Source organism: Trachypithecus francoisi, unplaced genomic scaffold (genome assembly GCF_009764315.1).
Source record: "Trachypithecus francoisi isolate TF-2019V2 unplaced genomic scaffold, Tfra_2.0 Lachesis_group12, whole genome shotgun sequence".
Taxonomy (NCBI): Eukaryota; Metazoa; Chordata; class Mammalia; order Primates; family Cercopithecidae; genus Trachypithecus; species Trachypithecus francoisi.
The window spans coordinates 117,779,272-117,803,667 of NW_022681457.1; the positions used below are offsets into that span (position 1 = coordinate 117,779,272).

The following is a 24,396-nucleotide window of genomic DNA, read 5'->3' on the forward strand; positions in this document are numbered from 1 at the left end:
TAAAAGCCTCTCCTGAGCAGAGAATTAAATTCATACTCTTCGGTCTGACTTTTCAGGCCTGTAACAACATGACCCCTACCTACTTTCCGAGGCTTACCTACCCATATGCACGTGAATTCCACCCACTCCCTGTACTCTCCTGGCTCTATGCCTCTGTTCCACTTCCTCTGCTTGGAATTTCTCCTCCAACTACCATGTTTGCCTGTCAATGATTTCAGGTCAAATTCCACCTCCTCCCAAAAGTCTTTCCATCTTCCCTTCCAGAGCCTTATTAAAGCATTATGACCTGCCTTGAATCAGTTACATCCATATCTGCTTCCCCACAGACTTCTGTCACTACAGACTGTCCCCTACAGGCTTCTGAAGTATGTGTAAACAGAAATGACTCCTAATTCAAAGTCTAGGAAAAATGTTCAGAAAAGTATTCAATTTACCACTACTGCAGTTCTAAACCGCTAACCATGGAAGGTCACAAAGAAATAATTTTTTTTTTGAGATGGAGTCTTGCTCCGTTGAGTAAATGAAGTGACTTAAAAGTATAACAATAACTGATGTTCACATGGCCCCTGCAGGACTACAAGGTCCTAAAATATCTTCTGATCCCTCCAGTAATAATAATAATTACATAAATTTTAATGTCACAATTTTACTGTAACATATTCTAACTCTTTGATAATTAAATATTCATATATGTAATCTGCTAGTTCTCTATTAACCAGAATGCATATTAACCAGAATAGCACATTATTTTTAAAACATGCAAGGCATCAGCAAACTTTCACATCAAAAAAACATATACTACAAGAAGCCAACCTACAGGCTATGTGGAAGAGCTCTTTGCTCTCTTGGAACCTGAAAGGTCCAATTCCAGTCTAACAGTGAATTACAGTGTTTCACCAAGGCAGCCTACTACATTAATAAATTAAAACAAAACTGTATGTTTTTAAGGCAAGATGTTTGGGTGTCTGAATTAGCCAGGACTTCCCAAGCATATAGCAAATCCATAAAATGAATTTAAACTCCCCAAATAGATCCATAGATTGAACATAATCCCCATTATATCTCAGTTGCCTCTTTTGTGGAAACTAACAAGTTGATCCTAATATTCATACAGAAATACAAGGGACCTAGCACAGCCAAAACAATCTTGAAAAAGAATAACAGAGTTAAAGGACTGACAGTTCCTGATTTCAAAACTTACTACAAAGCTACGGAATCAAGACATTGTGGTCATCGCATAAAGATAGACATATAGATCAATGGAATAGAATCAAGACTCTAAAAATAAACCCACAGATTTATAGTCAGTTGATTTTCAACAAGGGTGCCAAGACACTTCAGTGAGGAAAGAATGGTCTTTTCAACAAATGGGCCAGGACAACTGAATATCCACATGCAAAAGAATGAAGCTGGAAGCCTACCTCACACTGTATACAAAAATTAACTGAAGATCTATCAGAGAACTAAATGTCAGAGCTAAAACTACAGAACGCTTACGAAAAAACACAGGTGTAAACCTTCACGACCTTGGATATGACAATGGTTTCTTATTATGATACCAAAAGTATAAGTGACAAAAAAAAAAAAAAAAACAGATAAATGGGACTCAATCAAATTTAAAAGTTCTATTCTTCAAAGGACACTATCAAGAAAGTAAAGGCCAGCACAGCAGCTCACACTTGGAATCCCAGCATTTTAGGAGGCCAAGGCAGGAAAATTACTTGAGCCCAGGAGTTTAAGACCAGCCTGGGCATAATACAGAGACTCCATTTCTATTAAAAAATTTCAAAATTAGCCAGACGAGTAGTGCCTGCCTGTAGTCCCAGCTACACAGGAGACTTAAGTCCAGGCAGGCAAGAATGCAGTGAGTCATGACTGCATCACTACACTCCTGCCTGGGTGACAGAATGAGACTCTCTCTCAAAAAACGAAAGTGAAAAGACAACCCATGAAGAATCGGAGAAAAATCATACATCACACGTCAATCAAACATTCGAAATCACATATTTGATAAGGGACTGATATGTAGAACACATATAAAGAATTCCTACAATTGAACAGCAAAAATTCAATTGACTCAATTCAAAAATGGAAGAGGATTTGAATAGACATTCGCCAAAGCAGACATACAAATGGCTAATAAGCGCATGAACAGATGCTCGACATCATTAGTCACTAGGGAAATGCAAATCAAAACCACAATAATATGCCACTTCCCATCTACAAGAATGGTTATAATCAAAAAGATGGACAATAACAAGTGTTTGCAAGAATGTGGAGAAATTACAACTCTCATACTTGCTGGTGGGAATGTAATATGATCTAACCACTTTGGAAAAGTTTGGAAAACAGTTCCTCAAAAAGTTACACAGAGTTAACTAAGACACCACAATTCCACTCCTAGGTATCTTTCCAAGAGAAATGAAAACATATGTCCATACAAAAGACTGTACACAAATGTTCACAGTAGCATTTTTCATAATAACCAAAAAGTGGAATAACTCAAATGTCTATTAACTGGTGAATGGACAAACAAAACGTGGTATCTATCCACACGACAGAGGATTATTCAAAAATAAAAGGAGCGAAGTGGCCAGGTGTGGTGGTTCACACCTGTAATCCCAGCACCTTGGGAGTCCGAGGCAGAAGGATCACTTGAGCCCAGGAGTTCAAGACCAGCCTGGGCAACATGGCGAGACCCTGTCTCTATTATATTAAATTAAAATTTTTTTAATTTTAAAAAAGGGATGAAGTAACAGTACATGCTACAGACAACACAGATAAAAACCTTGAAAACATTATGCTAAGGGAAATAAGCCAGTCAGGTCACAAAAGGACAAACACTGTATGATTCCATTTATATGAAATGTTGAGACTAGTCCTAAAGATCCATAAAGAAATAAAGCAGATTAGCAATTGACTAGGGCTGGGAGGAGGAGGCAACAGGGAGTGGCTGCTAATGGGTAGATTTTCTTTTTGGAGGGATGAACATGTGGAATTAGAGAGTGGGGACAGTAACACAAAACATGTAAATATACAAAAGAAAACCCACTCAATTACATATTTTAAAAGGGTGAATTTTACAATATATGAATTACATCTTAAGCTATTATTGAAAAACAAATCAGGCTGGGCACAGTGGCTCATACCTGTAATTCCAGCACTTTGGGAGGCCAAGGCTGGAGATCACTTGAGGCCAGGAGTTTAAGACCAGACTGGGCAACATATTGAGACCCTGTCTTTACAAAAAAAAAAAAAAAAAAAAAAAAAAAACGAGTTTCACTCATTTCCCAGGCTGGAATGCAATGGCAATCTCGGCACAATGCAACCTCCGCCTCCCGGGTTCAACTGATTCTCCTGCCTCAGCCTCCCAAGAAGCTGGGATTACTGGCACCTGCCACCATGCCCGGCTTTTTGTATTTTTTTTAGTAGAGACGGGGTTTCACCATGTTGGCCAGGCTGGTCTGGAACTCCTGACCTCAGGCGATCTACCTGCCTCGGCCTCCCAAAGTGCTGGGATTACAGGTGTGAACCACCATGCCCGGCCAAAAATAATTTTTTTTAATCAGCTGGGCATGGTAATACATGCCTGTACTCCTAACCACTTGGGAGTCTGAGGCAGGAAGATCACTTGAGCCTAGGAATTCAAGGTTACAGTGAGCTATGATCACACCTCTGCACTCCAGCCTGGATGACAGAGTGAGACCATCTTTAAAAAGAAATAAAATAATTTTAAAAGGAACCAAATCCCTTTAACTACTGAAACTATTGTGAAGGTTGTTTCTTCAAAAACATCATATACTTTCCTCTTTTGTTTAGCAGAACATACTCAGTATTGCTTTTCTGAATTTACTCAAGGTCAACACTATGAAACATCAATTACTAAACAGCTGTAAATTCAGAGAATTCAATGGTGTGCAGGCTATTAGCCCTTTACATAGTTATCTCCAAACTACTACTCTTTCAGTCTTCCACCTGTCTTCTATAATTTTGTTTCCTCCTTCTACCATGAAAAATCAAGAACAACAAGAGATCAGAGGCAGCAGGGATATACTAAGGAAAAGCTGAAGGACCGTGCACACAGGCAGCCACACACACTTAAAAGACAGGCTGTTTTCTGTTTTCTTCCCCACTTGTTTTCTGCTTTCTACCCATTCTGAAGGCAATGTCTCCCTTTCTTACTAAGGACACACATCTCCATCCTTTTATGTTAACCGATCCAAAACAAGGGGAAACATGGGGAAGGCCACCCAAATAGCTGAACTGTGGAAGACCTCAAATGATACTGACATCACCCAAACTGCCTGATTCTACCTGAGAACACCCACAGGGCAAAGACTGCACAGACCATAGCATTCCAGGGTGTTCTGCTTCTCCAATGGTCAAAGTAAACATTTTGGGGCCAGGCACGGTGGCTCACACTTGTAATCCCAGCCCTTTGAGAGACTGAGGCAGGTGGATCGCTTGAACTGGCCAGGAGTTCCAGACCAGCCTAGGCAACATAATGAAACCCCTGTCTCTACTAAAACCGTAAAAATTCGCCGGGCACGGTGGCATATGCCTGTGTTTCCAGCTAAGTCCTCAGCCTGGGACACTGAGGTGGGAGGATCACTTGAGCCCAGGCTGTCGAGGCTTCAGTGAGCTGAAATTGCGCCACTGCACTCCAGCCTGGGCGACAGATCTACAAGATCTAACCACTTTGGAAAAGTTTGGAAAACAGTTCCTCAAAAAGTTACACAGAGTTAACTAAGACACCACAATTCCATTCCTAGGTATCTTCCCAAGAGAAATGAAAACATATGTCCATACAAAAGACTGTACACAAATGTTCACAGTAGCATTTTTCATAATAACCAAAAAGTGGAATAACTCAAATGTCTACCTTGTCTCAAAAAAAGAGAGAGAGAGAGAGAGACAAAGAAAAAGCTTTGGGACAGTTACTACATCTACCACTAACTTACTCCACACACAACCAGGCTGGCTGACCAAGGACACTTGGCCTCCTATCTGTAGCTACACTGAACACTTTCTCTGCAAAACATTCCATCACTATAGCACCTGAACATAAGACACTCCTTTAGGAGTCAGTACCTTTTCTTTTACACTGTTTGATGGAGACAGAGCTTGAGGTGCCAGGACCCCCTGCTCCGATAACCAGCTTCTCACACAATCTCCTCTCACTCGAAGACCCTCCAAATGATCAGCAGGCTGCTGGATCTAACCAACCTTCTTTCATAGTCCACTGGAGTGGGAGGATCACCTGGCCTATTGAAACAAAGCAACTTGCTGAGAGGAGTCAGTCCAATTCCCAGTCTTGAGTATTTTTGTACTGAGCTATAGAAACAGGAGTCAGATGATGGTGAGCACTGGAACTAAAATCAGGACATGCAGGAGCCTTGACTAAGGCCACTACATGCAACTTAGGCAAGAAAGCTACATGTGAATGGAGAAAGCCCAGCTCCAGAGAAGACATGGACTCCACACTCTCCGGATCCAGTTCCCACTGCCCAGCTACACTTCAGTTTCTGTCCTGGGAGGCTACAATTGCTTCTGGTCTTCTTAGGCTAAAACTGCTTTCACTTGGCCTAACCTGTGCGGCTTGCGGTACGTGCAATCAAAAGTGCTCTAATCTAAAGCAGGGCCTGCTTACCTTCCCTGACATCAACCCCAAACCATCTGTTTCCTAGTGTTTATTACGAACCTCAGACTTTTCTGAATGAGCTAGCCAGTCCTCTTTACAAATATAAATATTGCAAATATTAAAATCTCACCTAAAAATCACTTTATAAGTGAACCTCAGGGCCTGATTATCATTTTTTTTTTTTTTAATGTGTGATTCTGACAGTTTATTTAAGGCACAGCCTCCCACCTTGGGGTCATGAAAATATTGGCCATATATTTACTGTTAGGACCTTGTAACTAATTTTCTCATTAAGCTTCAAATCCATTTGAAGTTTTTATTTTTTCAATTGTGGTAAAATATGCATAACATACAATTTACCACTTTAACCCTTTTTGAGCATACAATTTAGTGAAATTAAGGACATTCCCATTGTATATCACCACTAGCCATAGCTTATTTTCAAAGCATTCTGAAAATCATGACTTTTTTATTTTTATTAAACAAGTATTTATGTTCCCTCATCAAACGACAAGGGCCAGGAGCCTCATCAGTGGCGGGACTGTGGCAGGACAGTGACAAAGGTAGCAAAGAGCACCCACAACGGCCGGGCGCGGTGGCTCAAGTCTGTAATCCCAGCACTTTGGGAGGCCGAGACGGGTGGATCACGAGGTCAGGAGATCGAGACCATCCTGGCCTACACGGTGAAACCCCGTCTCTACTAAAAAATACAAAAAAAAAAAAAAAAAAAGAGCACCCACAACAACTTGGAGCAGCACCAGAGCAGCTAAATCCATCCTCGGTTCCTCCAGACATGGCCACAGAAGCTAAAGAGACTAAAAATACCTGGAGAGGACAGATAAAAGCTGTCAAGGATATTCGGCTCAGTTAGAGAGGTCGCCACTATCACCATGTTTACATCAGAAAACACTCATACGAGCTGCAGTGGGCCATATTTAGAATAATTAGATTCAGTATAGAATGTCTGATGTTCCTTCCCTCCCAAAATGCCTGGAATAAATCTCTGGGCCTTGAATTTGGTCAAGTTATCTATGATCAATTTTCAGAGGACCCCTAGGAAGAAAGACAGGTACTTCAAAAATGTTAAGTACCCACTCTCCACTTTTCTAACTTGTTATAGCTTTCTTTTTAGTACTACAGCCTCTATCAATAAAACCAAATGAGGAAGAAACTTCTATCAAAGCTTTGTGAAAGCAAACAATTCAGCCAGAACATTTCATAATGGCTGAGATGGAAAGGATAAGGCAGGGAATGTTTACACGAACACCAGGAACTTTAACTTGCTCTCAGTATCTTTAAAAATGAAAGAAAGTTCCAAAAATAAATTATGTTCATGGCCTCTCCAAATGCCAGGCCTATAGTAGCCCAGGGAGTAGGCCCAAGTGAAGATGTGATATGATCAATGACAGTGGGCCCACAGCAACTCCCCAATCCACACGAGTTTCTAAATAGGAAGAGTCTTCATTTACTGAATTACTGGGAATCGATAGATTTTAATAACAGTTATATTAATCAACTCCAGAAAGTCCAACTAAATGAATATAAATACTACCTTAAACAGAAAAAGTCTGAGGTTAGCAAATATTTTTCATCTGTAATCATATATTATTTAAGTCTATTTTCCAAAACTATGAACCCTCATCTATGTCTGAACAAAAAAACCTCAGATTTGTCATACAAAATAACTATGAATATTTGGCTGTTGTACATCTTTTTTAATAATTTTAAATTTTTTTTTACATTTTGTTTGTTTTGAGATAGGGTCTCAACTCTGTCATCCAGACTGGAGTGCAGTGGCGCAATCATAGCTCACTGCAGCCTTGACCTCAAGGGCTCAAGCAATCCTCCAACCTCAGCCTCCCAGGTACCTGGGATCACAGGTGCGTACCACCACATCTGGCTAATTTTTTCTGTTTTTAGTAGAGACAAGGTCTCACTATGTTGCCCAGGCTGGTCTTGAACTCCAGGGCTAAAGCAATCCTCCCGCCTCGGCCTCCCAAAGTGTTGAGATTATAGGCGTGAGCCACAGTACCCGGCCTACATTTTTTAAAGTTAATATAGTATATTAAACAGACAGACCTAAAAACTTAAGCCGTCTATGTACCTCAGAAAGGAGACATCTGAGTGTCTGCAGTTCAAATCCCCCCATACGGCTTGAGTCAACATATTATTCTTGTCCTGGAGCAAGGACCTCAAAAGGAAAAGATACAGTTATACAGAACAGCTGAATATCAGGAAAGCAAGCCCTGAAATGAAATTCCATATCTCCGACTCCATTTCCTTATATAATAGTCCCCCCCTTATCCATGGTTTCAGTTACAAGCGGTCAACTAAGGTCCAAAAATAGGTGAGTATGGTACAATAAGATAATCCGAGAGAGATAGACAGACCACATTCACACAACTTTTATTACAGTATATTGTTGCAATTTCTATTTTATCATTAGTTACTGCTATTAATTATTAATAGTAATTATTATTAATGGGAAAGAACTTTCAAGGTCATCACTAGTACAACCCTTTACCCAATACATGAATCCCCTCAAAATGACTACCAACTATCTCATTATATAAGAGCCGAGGGGGCCGGGCGCGGTGGCTCAAGCCTGTAATCCCAGCACTTTGGGAGGCCGAGACGGGCGGATCACGAGGTCAGGAGATCGAGACCATCCTGGCTAATACGGTGAAACCCCGTTTCTACTAAAAAATACAAAAAACTAGCCGGGCGACGAGGCGGGCGCCTGTAGTCCCAGCTACTCGGGAGGCTGAGACAGGAGAATGGCGTGAACCCGGGAGGCGGAGCTTGCAGTGAGCTGGGAGCCGGCCACTGCACTCCAGCCTGGGCGGCAGAGCAAGACTCCGTCTCAAAAAAAAAAAAAAAAAGAGCCGAGGTCTGAGAAAAGCAAGATGAGGAAAAGTTGTGCTGCAATCAAGAGTGATAAATGCAGAAATACCATCTGGTAAAAGAAGGTATGGAGGCCATGGAGAGAAAGGCTTCTAGCTTCTGGTCTACCTAAGCGGCAGCAAAGACAGTACAGAATGCAGCTCTGCTGGGATCCTTGAGTTCTGCTCGCCAGCATTCCTAGCTAGTGAAAGAAAAGAGTACAAGCCAGGCACAGTGGCTCATGCCTGTAAGCCTCGCACTTTGGGAGGCTGAGACAGGATTACTGCTTGAGGCCAGGAGTACAAGACAAGCCTGTGCAATATAGCAAGACCCTTTCTCCATAAAATTAAAAAAGAATGAGCCAGGTGTGGTGGCACATGCCCGTAGTCCTCGCTATTCAGGAGGCTGAGGTAGGAGAATCACTTGAACCCAAGAGTTCAAGGTTGCAGAGAGCTGTGATGGCACTCTAGCCTGGGTGACAGAGCAAGAGTCTGTCTCTAAAAAAATTTTTTTAATTAATAATAATAAATAATGAATAAGTAAACAATAAATAACAAATAGTAAAAAGGAAAGAGTTTGAGCTGGGAATCAAAGTGGGCTTGTTCTAAAAGCTGTCTAGGAAGCGCAAAGCCTTCACGGCTGGAGAACTAACCAATCGCTGATTGGTTCAGGGTTAGATAAAAATGGTAATGCTTTAGCCAGGTGTGGAGGCTCACATCTGTAACCCCAGCACTTTGGGAGGCTGAGGAGGGCGGATCATGAGGTCAGGAGATCCAGACCATCCTGGCTAACACGGTGAAATCTCATCACTACTAAAAAAATACAAAAAATTACCCGGGTGTGGTAGCAGGTGCCTGTGGTCCCAGCTACCCGAGAGGCTGAGGCAGGAGAATGGCATGAACTCGAGAAGCAGAGCTTGCATCACTGCACTCCAGCCTGGGCAACAGAGCAAGAATCCGTCTCAATAAATAAATAAATAAATAAATAAATAAATAAATAAAGCTGATGCTACCGCCAGTATTCCAGATATTCTGAAACCTAATAGTAACAGCCCACAACTTTTCATACCTACAGTGGCACATGGCTTTGAAAATTAGGGGGTTTTTACAGAGCCCCTCTACCATTAAATATTCCTTTCTTAGGCTGGGTGCAGTGGCTCATGCCTGTAATCCCAGCACTTTGGGAGGCCGAGGCGGATGGATCACCTGAGGTCAGGAATTCGAGACCAGCCTGGCCAACATGGTGTCTCAACTAAAAATACAAAAATTAGCCGGGCGTAGGGTTGGGCGCCTGTAATCCTAGCTACTCGGGGGGCCGAGGCAGGAGAATCACTTGAACCCAGGAGGCGGAGGTTGCAGTGAGCCGAGATTGCGCCATCGCACTCCAGCCTGGGGGACAACAGCGAGACTTCATCTCAAAAAATATATATTTTTTTTTTCTTTTTTCATTATCGCTTGCAAATAGATTCTTTTACAGAAATCATATTTAAATAATATATAAATTATTTTGTTATTAGGGAAAATAATGTCATTTAAGTCAACTTCAATGTTTATTCACAGTCTACTTGCTTTTATTTCCTTTCTCTTAGCTAATCTACTGAAAGGAGAAAGCCAGTTAACAGACCACTCTTCTGCTACCTATTAGATAATATAGTTTAACCTAAAGGAACACAAAGTTCTAGTTTCACTTAATAATGGGAGGACACAGGATCTGTACTTGTTATGGCATTTAAAAAGTCATCTCAGGCCAGGTGCGGTGGCTCATGTCTGTAATCCCAGCACTTTGGGAGGCGAAGGCAGGCAGATAAGCTGAGGTCGTTGAGTTCCAGATCAGCCTGGCCAACATGGTGAAACCCCATCTCTACTAAAAAAAAAAACAAAAATTAGCCAGGCGTAGTGGTGCGTGCCTATAATCCCAGCTACTCGGGAGGCTGAGGTAGGAGAACTGCTTGAACACGGGAAGTAGAGGTTGTGGTGAGCCAAGATCATGCCACCGCACTCCAGTCTGGGTGACAAAGCAAGATTCCATCTCAAAAAACAAAAACCCAATAAATAAAAAATAAAGAGTCATCTCAGCCGGACATGGTGGCTCATGCTTGTAATCCCAGCACTTTGGGAGGCTGATGCAGGAGGATCGCTTGAGCCCTGTAGTTTGAGACCAGCCCGGGCAACAAGGCAAAATCCCATCTCTACAAAAAATACAAAACTTAGCCAGGCATGGTGGCGCGCACCTATGGTCTCAGCCACTTGGGGGACTGAGGCAGGAGGATTGCTTAGGCCGGGGAAGTGGAGGCTGCAGTAAGACAAGATCACGCCACTGCACTTCAGCCTGGGTGACAAAGCAAGACCGTCTCAGAAAAAAAAGTGATCTCAAGAGTAAGACTAGGTATCAATCAAAGTGGTGCAGCTTGAATCATCGATTCTAATCATGAATTATTATTTAGCTAAAATGATGATTCCCAAATATAACACATTTTATTTCTAAATGTTTCTTGGCAACTGAGTATCCAGAAAGTCAGCAAAACCTCCAAGAAAGCAGATAAAATGAACTTTTTTACACCTCACCATTCATCAACTACAGCAGGCTTGAAAGATAACATGGGCCAGAGGCTTAGCCTCAAATTTGGCCTACAGAAGAAAACTCCAAATAAGATTTCTTCAAGAACTGCTCTAATGTAGTACTAAACTTCAAGCAGTGACCTCCCTAGAGAAGAAACTGGAGTCGACAGCTACACGAGTGCACAATCCAGGGGAGATGCACCCTAAGTCCAATACAAGGAATACTACACCGGTTCCATCACAATAATAATATATTAAAATAAAAGTATCAAACAATGAAGTTATTTAAAATATGTCAAAGGCAAGAAAATCCTCCAAAAAAATATAAATCCATTACAAAGGTAATCCGAATAAAACATCATTTAATCTCTAGGCCTAAACTCTCTGAAATAAAGTATTATATATTCTTCCAACTTAGTCAAATTATACAAGAAATGCTACTTTAGGCCGGCACAGTGGCTCATGCCCGTAATCCTAGCACTCTGGGAGGCCAAGGTGGGTGGATCGCTTGCGTTCACAAGTTGGAGACCAGCCTGAGCAACACGGCGAAAACCCATCTCGGCAAAAAATACAAAAATTAGCCAGGCATGGTGGCGCGTGCCTGTAGTCCCAGCTACTCAGGAGGCTGAGGGATCACCTGAGCCCGAGAAGTCAAGGCTGCAGTGAGCCGAGAAAGATCATGTCACTGCCCTCCAGACTGAGTGACACAGTGAGACTGTCTCCAAAAAATAAAAAAAGAAATGCTATTTTATAACAAAGGAGCCACAGCATAGCACTCTCAACTTCCTGTAAGAACAAAAATATTGTGTCAATATGTTCACAACACAGTTCAAGTCACAAAATCATGAGATAATTAAATTGACTTTTTAGGTTTCAATCTGTTTAGCCAGAAACCTTATCCAAACTGTACTGATGCAAATCAAAATGAGCACTATAGTACTATCAAAGTAACTCCAGTATCTTATCTTTTGTTTTACCTTTTATCAGTGATTTATGGGCTGACTAATGGTAAACTGATTTGTGCATGTGCCAGAAGTCAGCTCAGGAATACAAAACAGGAAAAAAATTTAGAAGAATCAAATTCATGAATGAAAATGCTGACGTCATAGTTCAGTTCCCAGCAGAGTTTAGAGTAGCATATGAAAAACAGTGTATCTTCCGGAATGTTAAAACACCAAAGTCATTTGGTAAAGGAAATAAAAGAAAAAGTCATTCCTTGCTCAGAATGAGGGAACGGAGAAAAAGAGAAAAGCTCAATTAACAAGCTTTTCCATGAACCAAAAATGGAAAATATACAATGTATATGGCACAAACTATCATAACCTCTAAACCACATATTTTGTGTTATTGTCAGAAATAATATTTTTTAGGCGGGCCATGGTAGCTCACACCTGTAAATCCCAGCACTTTGGGAGGCTGAGGCAGATGGACTGCTTGAGACCAGGAGTTCAAAACCAGGCTGGGCAACACAGCAAGACCCCATCTCTACCAAAAAGAGAAAAAAAAACCTAAGCAGGCAAGATGACACACACCAGTAGTCCCAGTTACTCAGGGGGCTGAGGCAGGAGGATCATTTCAGCACAGGAGGCCAAGGTTGCAGTGAGCTATGGATTGCACTACTACACTCCAGTCTGGGCAACAGAGCGAGACCCTGTCTCTAAAAAAAAATAAGATAAAATAAATTTAAAAGAAGTAACATTTTTTACAGGTGATGACTAGTTGTGTCTCTAAATAAGTAGGACATAGCCGCCCCGCCCCCCAACTTTAAATCCTTCTCCCATCACGTGGCGTAACTTTCAAAAATGAATGCATAATACAGCTAGGCAGTCCTCCACTGAAAACGACCCAGCACAGCCATACCACACCTGATTTTAAGTAATTCTGAATAATATGGGGTGAAACTCAGTGACCAGAAGAAAGCTCCTGGAATTTTTATGAGGGGAGAAAAAAAAAAAGAAAGAAAGAAAAAAGCCTTTATCTAATGATGTAATATAAAGTAATAAAAAAGAAAGATTACAAAAATTTGATTTACTTAGAACTATTAAAAGTGGCTAGTGGCATGGATTGTTCATATCTTTCATCTCTCGGCAGGACTGAAAATACAACTAGTAATACAAACTTCTGTAAAGTTTAGACACAATTTACTAAAATCCTTTTATTCAGGACACTTAACTAACTGATTCCTGGATGTCTAATGTTTCCCAGGGAATTTAAGATTATTACATTCTTAGAAAATAACAGTGACCCTCACATCCTTGGTAACCTCTCCAAAGCACAGAACTGTAAGGACATTCTCTCTTCTTCACCATTCATATGGCTTAAAGTAGCCATTCACCCAAAATGGATTTTTTTTTTAATTTAAGCAATAAACAATTTTGCCAATAAACATTTTAAAAAGAAGATCTTATTAAGTTAAAATGCAAACATGCCAGTTTTATCGGTAAATCTAAAATGTGAAGAGATCATCTCACATTGTTGCCACCACAAATATCTTTGAAAGAACATCACTACCCCCTTGTGGATTCGCAATAAAAAAATCCTTCTCTCGAATCTTTTTAAATATTCCATTTTGCTGAACTTCCATCAAAGTTTTCATTTTCTTCACTAAGAAGGGTTATTTCATTTCAATTACTTTTTAAAAAGACAAACAACATTTTTCTTAAAATCAATCCAATCAACTTATTTGTCCTCTAAGTGCCCCCTTTTTGGGGAGCATTCTTTATATGTGTACATGTGTCTATGCAATACAACAACCCTATCAACATTCCATTTCTTCTTCAAATATCTGAATTTATGCTTCAAATCATCACTTTCAGATTATTTTTATCATAAATGAGTAATTTTTTCCACTACAGCATCTTTTTTCTATCTGGTAATTTCACACTTTGTACCAATTTCTTATTATCACTCCCAAATGATTTGATATCCAAATGCTCAGAAAACCAACTGGGCACATACATCCTCAGAAACGACTTTTCAGAAAAGGATTAAAAACCAAATCTAAGTTTTAAAAAGATTAATTCTTGATTGTATTAATATACATTCAGAAATGAGTCTGGCAATCTAAATCAACCACGATGAAGGAAAAACAGACAATAACCTTTCTTCAAAACTTGTAAAAAGAAAGGCTTTCTCTCTCTCTCTTTTTAAGTTGAAAGAATACCTCTGGTTGTATCTGTACATCATTCTAATATAACACACAAATACACCTTGTTGAATGCACACTGTAAAAAAGATTAAATGAACTTAAACATCTGATGCATCCCTTGTTATAGACACTAAATTTAGCTGAAAGTACAAATCACCACTGCAAAATGCACAGGCTACATGGAGAAAGAGTCATGACTGGTTGTACTGCCATTACGGGGAGTTAGCTCTCCATTCTCTTAGACATGTTGAACACAAGAGTAGGGACACGGTAATTTACTATTGTCAGCATTTATTTCAATGGTTAGATGGGAATAAAGGGGGGAAAATCCACTTTGCAAGTGTTTTTAAGTGACTGAATACATAATCTTACCTTGTGGTAACTGATAAGGGAAAAAAATGGAAGAGATACTGCATGGTCTGTTGAACGAATGAATGCTCTATGTTCCAAAAGTCACACATCAGCCCCATTGAGAATATTACACATCCAAAAATTATCTGCTTATGCACCTGTCCAAAACTAGTGACTGAACTGCACAGCAGAGGCAATCATAGCTGGGCTTCATAAGGTTTTGCTCTTGGGGGGATTCTGTTATCATGATGGTTGTTTTGGGATTTTGGGGGAGGGGAGATATACATAGGGGTGGGAGATGTATTTCAGATGGTATGAAGAAATGAAGTTAGGGATGAGAACTATGCCACTTAGTCTCCACATAATAACATGTTTAAAATTAAGAACACAGCCCCAAACATTTCTTTCAAGAAATGTCACTTTGTACACATGAAACTACAAAACCGTAGAGAGCAGAGTGATGAATACAGTCCCAAACAAGCATATCTTCCTCGAAGTTACCTTCGGCTAACAGTCTCAGGAAAGGATATGTTACATGACTCGAAAGTCCTGGCTAAATTTGAAAAACAAAAACAAGAAAGTGACTGCAAAAGGATTCATGTACAAGAGAACAAGCAATTATGTCAGGAAAGGGCAAAACACTGAAGTTGAATATGGAAGAACTATTTTTTAAAAATTTCTAGTCATTCCATCTTATGCCATGTCAATCAGTTCAAAGTAAATGAACAATCCTCCAAAAAAAGAGCAAAAAGGGAAATAATGTGGCTGACCCTTGGCCTCTCTTTGCAGTGGGGTACATAATATTCCTCTGTAAGTCCAGGGTAATGAGGTTAAAAAAAAAAAAAAAAAAAAAGCTCAGGAAACAGTACCAATCTTTACACAAGGAGGCCCATGACCTTCTACAAGCAATGGTGTTCAAAGCAGAAGGATGCAATACAGCCTTAAAAATACACAGCTAGCATACTGATGGCAAAAAAAAAAAAAAAAAAAAAAAAAAAAAAAAAAAAAAACCACCACCCTTTACTCACCCTTTACTTTGTCCCCTCACGTGAAAAATCACGAACTGCTCTCCACTGTCAATATATACAAAGAAACACTTTCGGCCAGGCGCATTGGCTCATGCCTATAATCTCAGCACTTTGGGAGACCGAGGCAGGCGGATCACTTGAGGTCAGGAGTTCAAGATCAGCCTGGCCAATATGGTGAAATCCTGTCTCTACTAAAAATACAAAAAGTAGCCGGGCATGGTGGTGGGTGCCTATAATCCCAGCTACTCAGGAGCTATGGCATACGAATTGCTAGAACCCAGGAAACAGAGGTTGCAGTGAGCTGAGATCGCGCCACTGCACTCCAGCCTGGGCAACACAGCGAGACTCAGTCTCAAAAAAAAAAAAGAAAAGAAACACTTTCCTTATAAATGTACGATAATTATCATGGGAGACCATCTATATGTTTGTAAGTCCCTCTCTCTAATGACAGAATAGGAACATGGCTTAATCACAGGACGAAGGGACACTATATCCAGTAATGGCACAAAATAAAAGGATATGACAGTCAGATCAACCTGTAGCTCGAACCTGATTAGGCATTCAAGAAAAATAAAAAGAAAGCTTATACACTATCTGGAAAATAGAGTGAATGACCGTACACTCTTATTCAAGTTACACAGACAAAGTAGTAGAGCAAGAATGCTTCTCACTCTCACTCTCAAACACACCAAAAACTAAAGGCAGTACTATATATAACAGGCAAAAGAACATTAGAAGAGGCCCCCATACTTCCTTGCAAATGAAGGCTCCAAATGAAATAATATACTTGGCTGTGCTTAAAGATACTTATTGTGTCAAGCCAAAGAGACAGAAAGAAGCTGGCTAAATGCAGTGAAAATAAATTTCCAAAATCCTACATGGGGAGGCCCAGAGCATGAAGGACCCAGTGTTTTATCTAGAGATGCTATCTAGTTACAAATACTATTACTAGCTGCCTTGTGGCTTAAATCTCATTCCATCTACCTATTCTTAGGGAAACAAGAAGAAACAATGTCTTGTGCTGCAGGACAAAGGGATGGTGGGCATCCCCTTTTTACTAAAAGGCTACAAATATAGGACATCTACAAATACTTTTTTATAATAACGACAGGGCAGTGAAGAAATCTCTCTATGTGGGAAAGGACAAAAAGTAAAAGGAAAGGCTGAAGAAAAGAAAGGGAGGTCGGATTTAAGTCACCTAGAACATTTAAAAATAAAAAAAAAAAAAGAATATGGTACATGATTCCAGAAGATACACAACACCTTAGAAAATGATCTGTATAATGGAAACGCAAAAGAAACACACATCACTTGTCAACACAAAATACACTCAGTCAGACACTCACATGACCACAGGACACTGCCAAACCGCATACTACAAATCTCACACAAGAGTGAAATACTAGAATTGGTCTCTATATACATTGTGGAGACGGTAAATCTAATTTAATAGAGGAAAAAAGAAAAGAAGCATTTCAAAGTGTTAATAATTTTTATTATTATCATTATTTATACCTAACCTGTACCCACAAAGAATTTGAGGGAATTTACAAAGACAATAATACCATTAAAAAGCATAAATTAAAAGTCACACAATAAACAAAAGTGGTGATAATCATATCAGATACCTAGCCTAAGAATGAGCATCAATTAGGTATTAAATTTGGATATAATTCTTCGTGGCAGTGAAAATATACCAGCAGCTCATACAGTTCTCACTATCTAATATGAACCGTACCAGTTAATCAGAAGAGAAAAATATTTTTATACCACTTCCTTATATAAAAAATAAATTTGACTCTACGTTCTATAGAATGCCTAGTGCAATGCTGCTGTTCAAATGTTAAGCATTCCAACCAATCATGTATCTAAACGACCTAAAAGTTATACCTACACAATCAGATTAAGAAGGCTGACTTTACTTTTTTCTACACACACACACACACACACACACACACACACACTCTGCACACAGTCTGGGAGAAAGCTGCTAAATGACTCTCTCAGTCCACCCTCCCACCCTCTTCACCACCCCCACTCCTGCTGAGAGGAGGAAAAAAGGTTCAACAAGATAACACACTATTACACTATATCTTTGTAAGTTAACAATCCAAAAACTTAAAAATCAGAAAAAAAAATTCCTTACAAGACTATATAAGACAAGATTTAAGATACACTAAAGGCCGCGCATGGTGGCTTGCACCTGTTATCACGGCACTTTGGGAGGCTGAGGCGGGCGGATCACTTGAGGTCAGGAATTCTAGACCAACCTGGCCAACATGGTGAAACCCCATCTCTACTAAAAATACAAAAAAAATTAGCCGAGCAGGTGGTACACGCCTGTAATCCCAGCTACTTGGGAGGCTGAAGCAGGAGAATTGCTTGAACCTGGAAGGCGGAGGTTGCAGGGAGCCGAGATCGTGCCACTGCACTCCAGCCTGGGCAACAGAGTGAGACTCTGTCTCAAAAAAAAAAAAAAAAAAAAAAGAGAAGAAGAAAGAAGAAAGAAGAAAGAAGAAGAAGGAGAAGGAGAAGGAGAAGGAGGAGAAGAAGAAGGAGAAGATACACTGAAATGTCATTAATATAAAAGGCTAACAAGATCCAATATGGTCTCAAGCAAAGTCACATCACTCCCTACAGCTCCTTGTACATAACAGAAGCTTAGTAAAGGTCTCCTGAATGAATGATTTCAGTCATGAAAGTATAAATATAAAAAGGACTTCTCCCCAGAAGGGCAAATTCAAAGATCCCACAGAAGAGGCAACCAACACAACTATGAGGGGAACTGAAGAAAATAAGAGAATCACCTTCTACTGCTTTTTCCATAAGGAAGGCAGAAAGAAGTACAACTGCACACAAAGGAGTATTTCCCCCAAACAGGAAAGCAAGAACGGCTCAAAGTAATGAAACAGTGGGAAAACAATGTTAAGATTTTGAGACGGGCTATCTCAAAACGAGTCACAAAGAAGCAAAAACCGAGCAGGACACATGGGCTGACACCTAGCATCAACGGGAGACTACGCTAAACACTACTCCCGAAAGAAGAGACTATTTCAGGGGGAAAGCCTAAAACCGCCAGAGCCTAAAAACTAAGGAAACAGAAAACACAGCTGAGCAGGATGCATAAATATGTCTCAGAGAGCAAGTAAGAGCAACACTACTCTTTTGAAAAGGAAAAGCTGACCCAATCTGACCTTGAGGAGAGGTTGCTCTGTATATGTCAACATTTTGAATCCACTCAACGATGAGATGGAGAAACCCAACATTTGCAGAAGCAGGATAAGTCAAGTCTCCAGAAAGACAAAGGAGGAAGAGGTCACCCAACCTAGTCCCAAAAACTGGAGGTAAAGGGTGAAGGGGAGGAAAGAGTCATGTTCTAACAGAGTTACACAGAAAGATGAAACTATGTGGTTCAAAGAACCCATCTAGTTTGCCCAACTGCAACAGAGCATTTTGCACTACAGGGGTAAGAGGAAAAAGCTGATTTCCAACCATTTGTGGAGACCAGGGACACAGAAACACAACCACATCAAACTCAAGAAAAAGAGCCCAGCTTCAGACAATAATCTCAATTGTGTTCCTCCAACCAACCTTTACCCCTTTTCCTTCCACTGCGCCTTGCATGGAGACCCCTGCTTACCAGGGAAAACTCCCAAAGTCCCCATAGGGTCATGGAGGAAGGGTAGGAAGAACCACCACTGGAAACGGGACGACTCTGCTGAGTCCACGCCATCGACAGCAGGTATTCAACTCTTCATTTTTCCGAAGTTCACTAATACCCCCTAAAAATACACAATCCCATCAAGCTGACTACAGACACAGAATACAAACAGCATAAAAAAAATTTAAAACCAAAAAAAAAAAGAAAATGAGCTCAAAAGCTCTACTTTCTGACACTGGGAATTAGGCCCACTGGACGACTCAATGTTAACTGAAAGGCAAAATCCAGAAGTCACAGACCAGTGCTGACCAAATCTCCGATGAGTCACTTCTCCTTACACAGTAAACTGAGGCAAAGCAAGCCTCCGAGCTAGAAAAGAGCTTTAAAGGCCAAAGCCCCAGAGCCCAACGGAACTTGGGGAGGATGAGTCTCCACACTAAGCCTGTCAAGGAGTAAGACTTCCCGGCTGAGTGACAGCAGCTAGCAGCCATTCTGGATTTCGTGAAAGAGGGAGAAAGGGAAGGAGGGAGAAAGGGAGGCAGGGAGACCTGAGGAGGCAAAGCACCTGACTAGAGCCCACAGGGCTGAAATCATTCCCCTGACCAAGAGAAAAGAACTCGAAGAATAACGTCCCCCATCCTCTCATGAAGCGTCAAGGGCTTTTCCACAGGTACGTTTTGCTAATTTCACAACCTCTCTCAATTATTTAAATGGTCAAAATACAAAAGGGACATCTTTATGGTCATTTGTTCCTCCTTCTGTCACAGGAAAACATATTCTTCTCACCCATCTCCTGTCATTTGCCCAAACACATGAAATCTCTTTCCCCTACACTGCAGTAAAGAAATCAAGAACTTTTCACTCTATGCAGAATCAGGCAACGAATACCACCTCTAAATTCAGAGTGCCAAAGTTGTGATGCGTATGGGCAGGCACTGTACGCTTCGCACATTCAGGGACTTCGTGAACATGCAGGACGTCATTCTGCTTATTCAGTACGGTACACATTACAAACGGAAGAATGGTCAGAATTGGCCATTTATCAATGATTCTTCTGCTGCTGCTTCGAAGCCTGAAGACTTACCAACAACGCTAATATCTATCTATATCATTACACATAAAAGGCCCCATATGCACCCAAAACGTAGAGGCAGTCATCTGACCCTTCCAACTTCCTGTGCACTGTGTATGTAATGAATGTGATTTCATCTGTGTATGCCTACATGTATGTATATGTAAACAAATGAATATAGCATCATGATCTGGTTCTCCAAATAGAACCAGAACAGCAAAAACAGAAAACATTCAAATTCCCCCTTCTCCCGAAAGCTACAAGATTTAAAGAAATGTTTGGATGCCACCAGAGACAACACCAGAGCCAAAGGAAGGTTCTAGTACAACAAGGAGCACACAGGCAACCTCTTCCAGGATGGCATGTGGGCGACACGGGTGTCTACACTCCCTTTTCTGAATGGAAAGGCATATGGCTTCTCCTTACCCAGCCAACATGAATACAATTTGAGAAAATGAGAAAAAGTCAAAGTAACAGGCTCACTAAAGATGGCTGACTGGGAAGCAGAAGCCACAGAGGAGGATATGAGTTCTCTCAAAAAAGAATAGGGAAGTTTATACCCAGGAAAGGTTCAAGGACTCTTGAGTGTGGGACGGACAAAGTCTGGTTCTCACTGCACAGAAGACAGTAATCAAAACGTCAAAAAACAAGGGCACACAACCCTTTTCCCAGTGGGGTAGGGTCAACTGGTGAAGGTTGCCCCCCTCCTGAGACACAAGAGTCAACTGGAAGCAAAAATATACCCCGGTCTTTCTCAGACACAGGAGCAACTAGCATGGCTGGTCCCTTTTCCCTCAAGCACTAGGCACAATGGAAGCCTGCCCTACATCTTATGGGGCGCCCACTCTCACCCAGACAAGGAACTCCGAGAAGAGAGAACAAGTCAGTGTAGACACACGGACAGGGAAAGGAGCACGGTGAATGTCCAGTAGTCTCCATAAGAAAAAGAGGGCAACTCAAAGGGTATTCAGGAAATGAGCTCACCCTAACCCAGCAAAGTGTGCGAGAGTATGCATGATCTGGAAGAAGTGTCTGCTTTTCTATTTAGAAATGACTTCAGAGCTGCACAAGCCCCCACTATCCACTGGGTGAGGAAAGAAGAACATGGGTAGCCAGAGTCCCCTTGTCCTGGCAAAAAGGGTCAACGGAGAGTGTGCAGAGGCCCCAAAAGATTCCAAAGAAGATGAGCGGATCAGACGGACCCCTGTGCCAAGGAAGGATCGGGGTCACGGAAGGTAAAGGGCAAGGGAGTGTGGAGATCCTCACTTGCCATAGAAACGGAGACCCCACCCTCCTGGCTGTGAGGGTGCAAGGGCAAGAGTAGGATGTGAACGACTGCGAGGGGCGGGGATGCTGCGCAGGCCCCCTTCCCTTCCCGGGAAGCGAAGGGGGAGGGGTCACACGAGGCCCTTCGGCCGAGGGACGCTCGGCAGGACGGGGTCCCCCTGGCGGGGAGAAGCTCGGGGACCCCCCGCCCGCTTGGGAAGGCGTCCACGGGGCTGAACGGGGTGCCAAAGAGAGTACGTCTGGCCCTGCCCGCCGGAGAGCAGGGGGCAGGCGAGGGCTGAGCGCCAGCCGCTACCGCCCGACGGGGACCGGCCCGGAGCAGTGGGGCGCGGGGCCAGGGGGGTCCGAGGCGGATAAACTTTCCGCCCCGCGGCCCCCACCCCGGACCCAGCGCCGGGGGTGCGGGGGACGCGCCGCGGGCTCTGGAGCGGCGGGGATGCCCGGTCCGGGTGGGGGAGGCGCCGGCCCTCCGCCGGCTCCTCCTCCTCGCTGGGCCCGGTCCCCGCCCCGCGAGCCCCCCGCCCCCTCCGGCCCCAGCCCGCCCCCGGGGGTGGGGTGTGGGGCGCCGCGCTCCGCCGGCCCCGCGAGTCACCTCAGGACTCGGCCGCGCTCCGCCCCCCCACCCCGCCGGCCCCCTCCCCGGCCGGGTCGCCCGCCCGCCAGCCCGCCGCGCCCCCGCGCTCCCGCCCGGCGCCGCCGATGCCCGGGATGTCCGGCGGGGCCGGGTCCCGCCGCCCGCCGCGCCGCCCCCGAGTCCCTCGCGCTCCGGCTCTTACCTTCCGGCTTGTTTTCGGCAGCCATTTCCCCTCCGCGCGCCACATCCTCCTCCTCCTCGCGACCGGGACCCCGAGCGCGCGCCTCGTACCGCCGCCGCCGCCGGCCCAGCCACCCCGCCGCCGCCGCGCACCCGCCCTGGCCCCGCCCCGCGGCCCACGCACAGCGCCCGTTGGGCCGTGGGGCTGCCACTCATCGCGCCCGTCGCCAATCGCCCCGCACCAGGGGTCTCACTACTCTCCGGGAGGAGCGTCCTATCCATCCGGCCCATTGGCTGGTCACCACCCAACGGACTGAAAGGATTGGTCAAGAATCAACGCCCCCTCCCCACCCACTCCCAGGAAAGCCCGCCTTCCGGACCCAAACAAAGCTTCCTAGTGGCCAAAGCCCGAAAGAACTGTCCAATCAGGACGGGCCCGACACGGAATAGTTCCTCGAGGCTGAGACGTGGCGTTTTGATTGGGCGTCACTACAGTGTTTCCCAGGCCGTCCAGACCAATCAAAGGGGGTTCCCGGAATTCGGGAGCGGCGAAGGGAAGCCCCGCCTCTGAGCGTGACCGTCATGAGGAAGGCGCTCGCTCATTGGCGCACTGGGGCTTTTCCCGCGTGCTCCCGGGGCTGAAGGACGTTCCCGGGGAAGCCGCTGCCGGCGCGTGGGGTCCCGGTGGCTGTGGGGGCGCGCCGGGATCTCCGGGATCCCGCAACCCTCCGCCGCCGGTGGAGAGCCGAGCGCAGGGAGCCTCGGGGCTGAGCTCCGCCGGGGTGCCGCGCCCTGGAACCCGGCTGCCTAGGAGTCCGGACGTCGCTGCCGGCCGTGGGGGAGGGGCGCGCCTCCCTCCAGGCCCCGCCCCCTCGGCGCCGCGTCCCCACGGCCCCGGCGCCGCCCGCCTGCGCCCGCCTCCCGCGCCCGCCCCCGGTGAGCTCCGTTGTCCCCTTTTCTGGCGGCTTAAAATACCGAAACTTTATTTTGGTCACGTTGCCCATGTGACCCGCGAAGCGGATGACTCATGGATGCCTGTCCCAGGATGAGGCCGCCGGCCGCAAGCGGAGAAGCGCCAGCCCCGGCCGCCCGGGTGGAGCGCGGGGCAGCCGAGTTTCCCAACCTCCTCAATTCAGGGCGTCCGCGCGGGGCTTTTCCGAATAAATAGCCCGGCGCCCGCTGCCCTCGCGCTGCGTACGGGAGCACGTGCCCCCCGGGAGGTGGGCGCCCGCCGGGTGCTCCGGGAACGAGCCTAGGAACGGGGTGCGCCGAGTGCGGCTCTCGGGGCGGCCGGGCGTGCGGGTGGCTGGGCAGCGCTCCCAGTGACCGGCCTCTCTCCGGAGAAAGTAAGGAGTTCTGCTCCTGGGCAGGTAATACCGGAAACAAAAGGAGAGGCTGCAATCGCAAATTGTTTTTAAAAAAAAGAAAAGAAAAAGGAAAGCAAAGTTAAATGTAAGAGCTCCAGCCCCTCAGTGTGATCTTGTACGGTTTGCAATAAGAACATTTCTTCCGCATTTTAGTTTTCCTTTTGCTACTGTTAGTGACAACTAGCAAAATAAGTGAAAACTCCTGGTTCAAGTGTTTCGGCATTAAGATTGGCTGTCACAGTGAATTCTGTGCCAATCCTAACAACATGTGTTCTTTTTCTGGTCGTCACAAGTAAGAATGTCTTAGGTTTTCCAGAAATAAAGATGTCCCAAAAGAATGTTTTGTGTTACACACTCATTCTTGAAGAAACTTTAATTTTATGAGCCTCAAAAATTGCAAAATTTTAACAACGGGGAGACAATATTTTATCGATTAGCATTCTTAATAGCACCTATGATGACGATTTGTGTGGAGAAACGGATTCTTAAAAGTGTTGGTGGCATTGTAAAATTAGTATATTCCTTTCGAAAAGCAATTTTACAGTATGTATGAAAAGCCGTAAAAAATGTCTGCATCTTTTGACCCAGTAATCTTACTTCTGGGAATCTGTTCTAAGGAAATAACACTAAATGCCAGAAAAGCTAT

At 43.7% G+C, this 24,396-nt stretch overlaps 1 protein-coding gene across 21 annotated transcripts in view; it reads right to left on the minus strand.

Annotated features, from left to right (window-relative positions):
* The window catches only part of CAMTA1 (calmodulin binding transcription activator 1), a 975,525-nt gene extending 952,532 nt beyond the window's left edge, over positions 1 to 22,993 (minus strand). For 4 of the 21 annotated variants that reach the window (XR_004441120.1, XR_004441121.1, XM_033228554.1 and 1 more), the window contains exon 1: positions 22,406 to 22,618. Coding sequence is in view for 17 of the 21 variants with exons in the window: in XM_033228554.1 (XP_033084445.1) it covers positions 22,406 to 22,450 (45 nt within the window). In the remaining 4 variants the exon portion in view is untranslated. Of the gene's footprint in view, positions 1 to 7,745; positions 7,833 to 22,405 lie in introns of all 21 variants that reach the window. The other 17 variants (XM_033228541.1, XM_033228540.1, XM_033228539.1 and 14 more) reach the window with 13 other exon arrangements.
* Between the last annotated feature and the right edge of the window lie 1,403 nt (positions 22,994 to 24,396).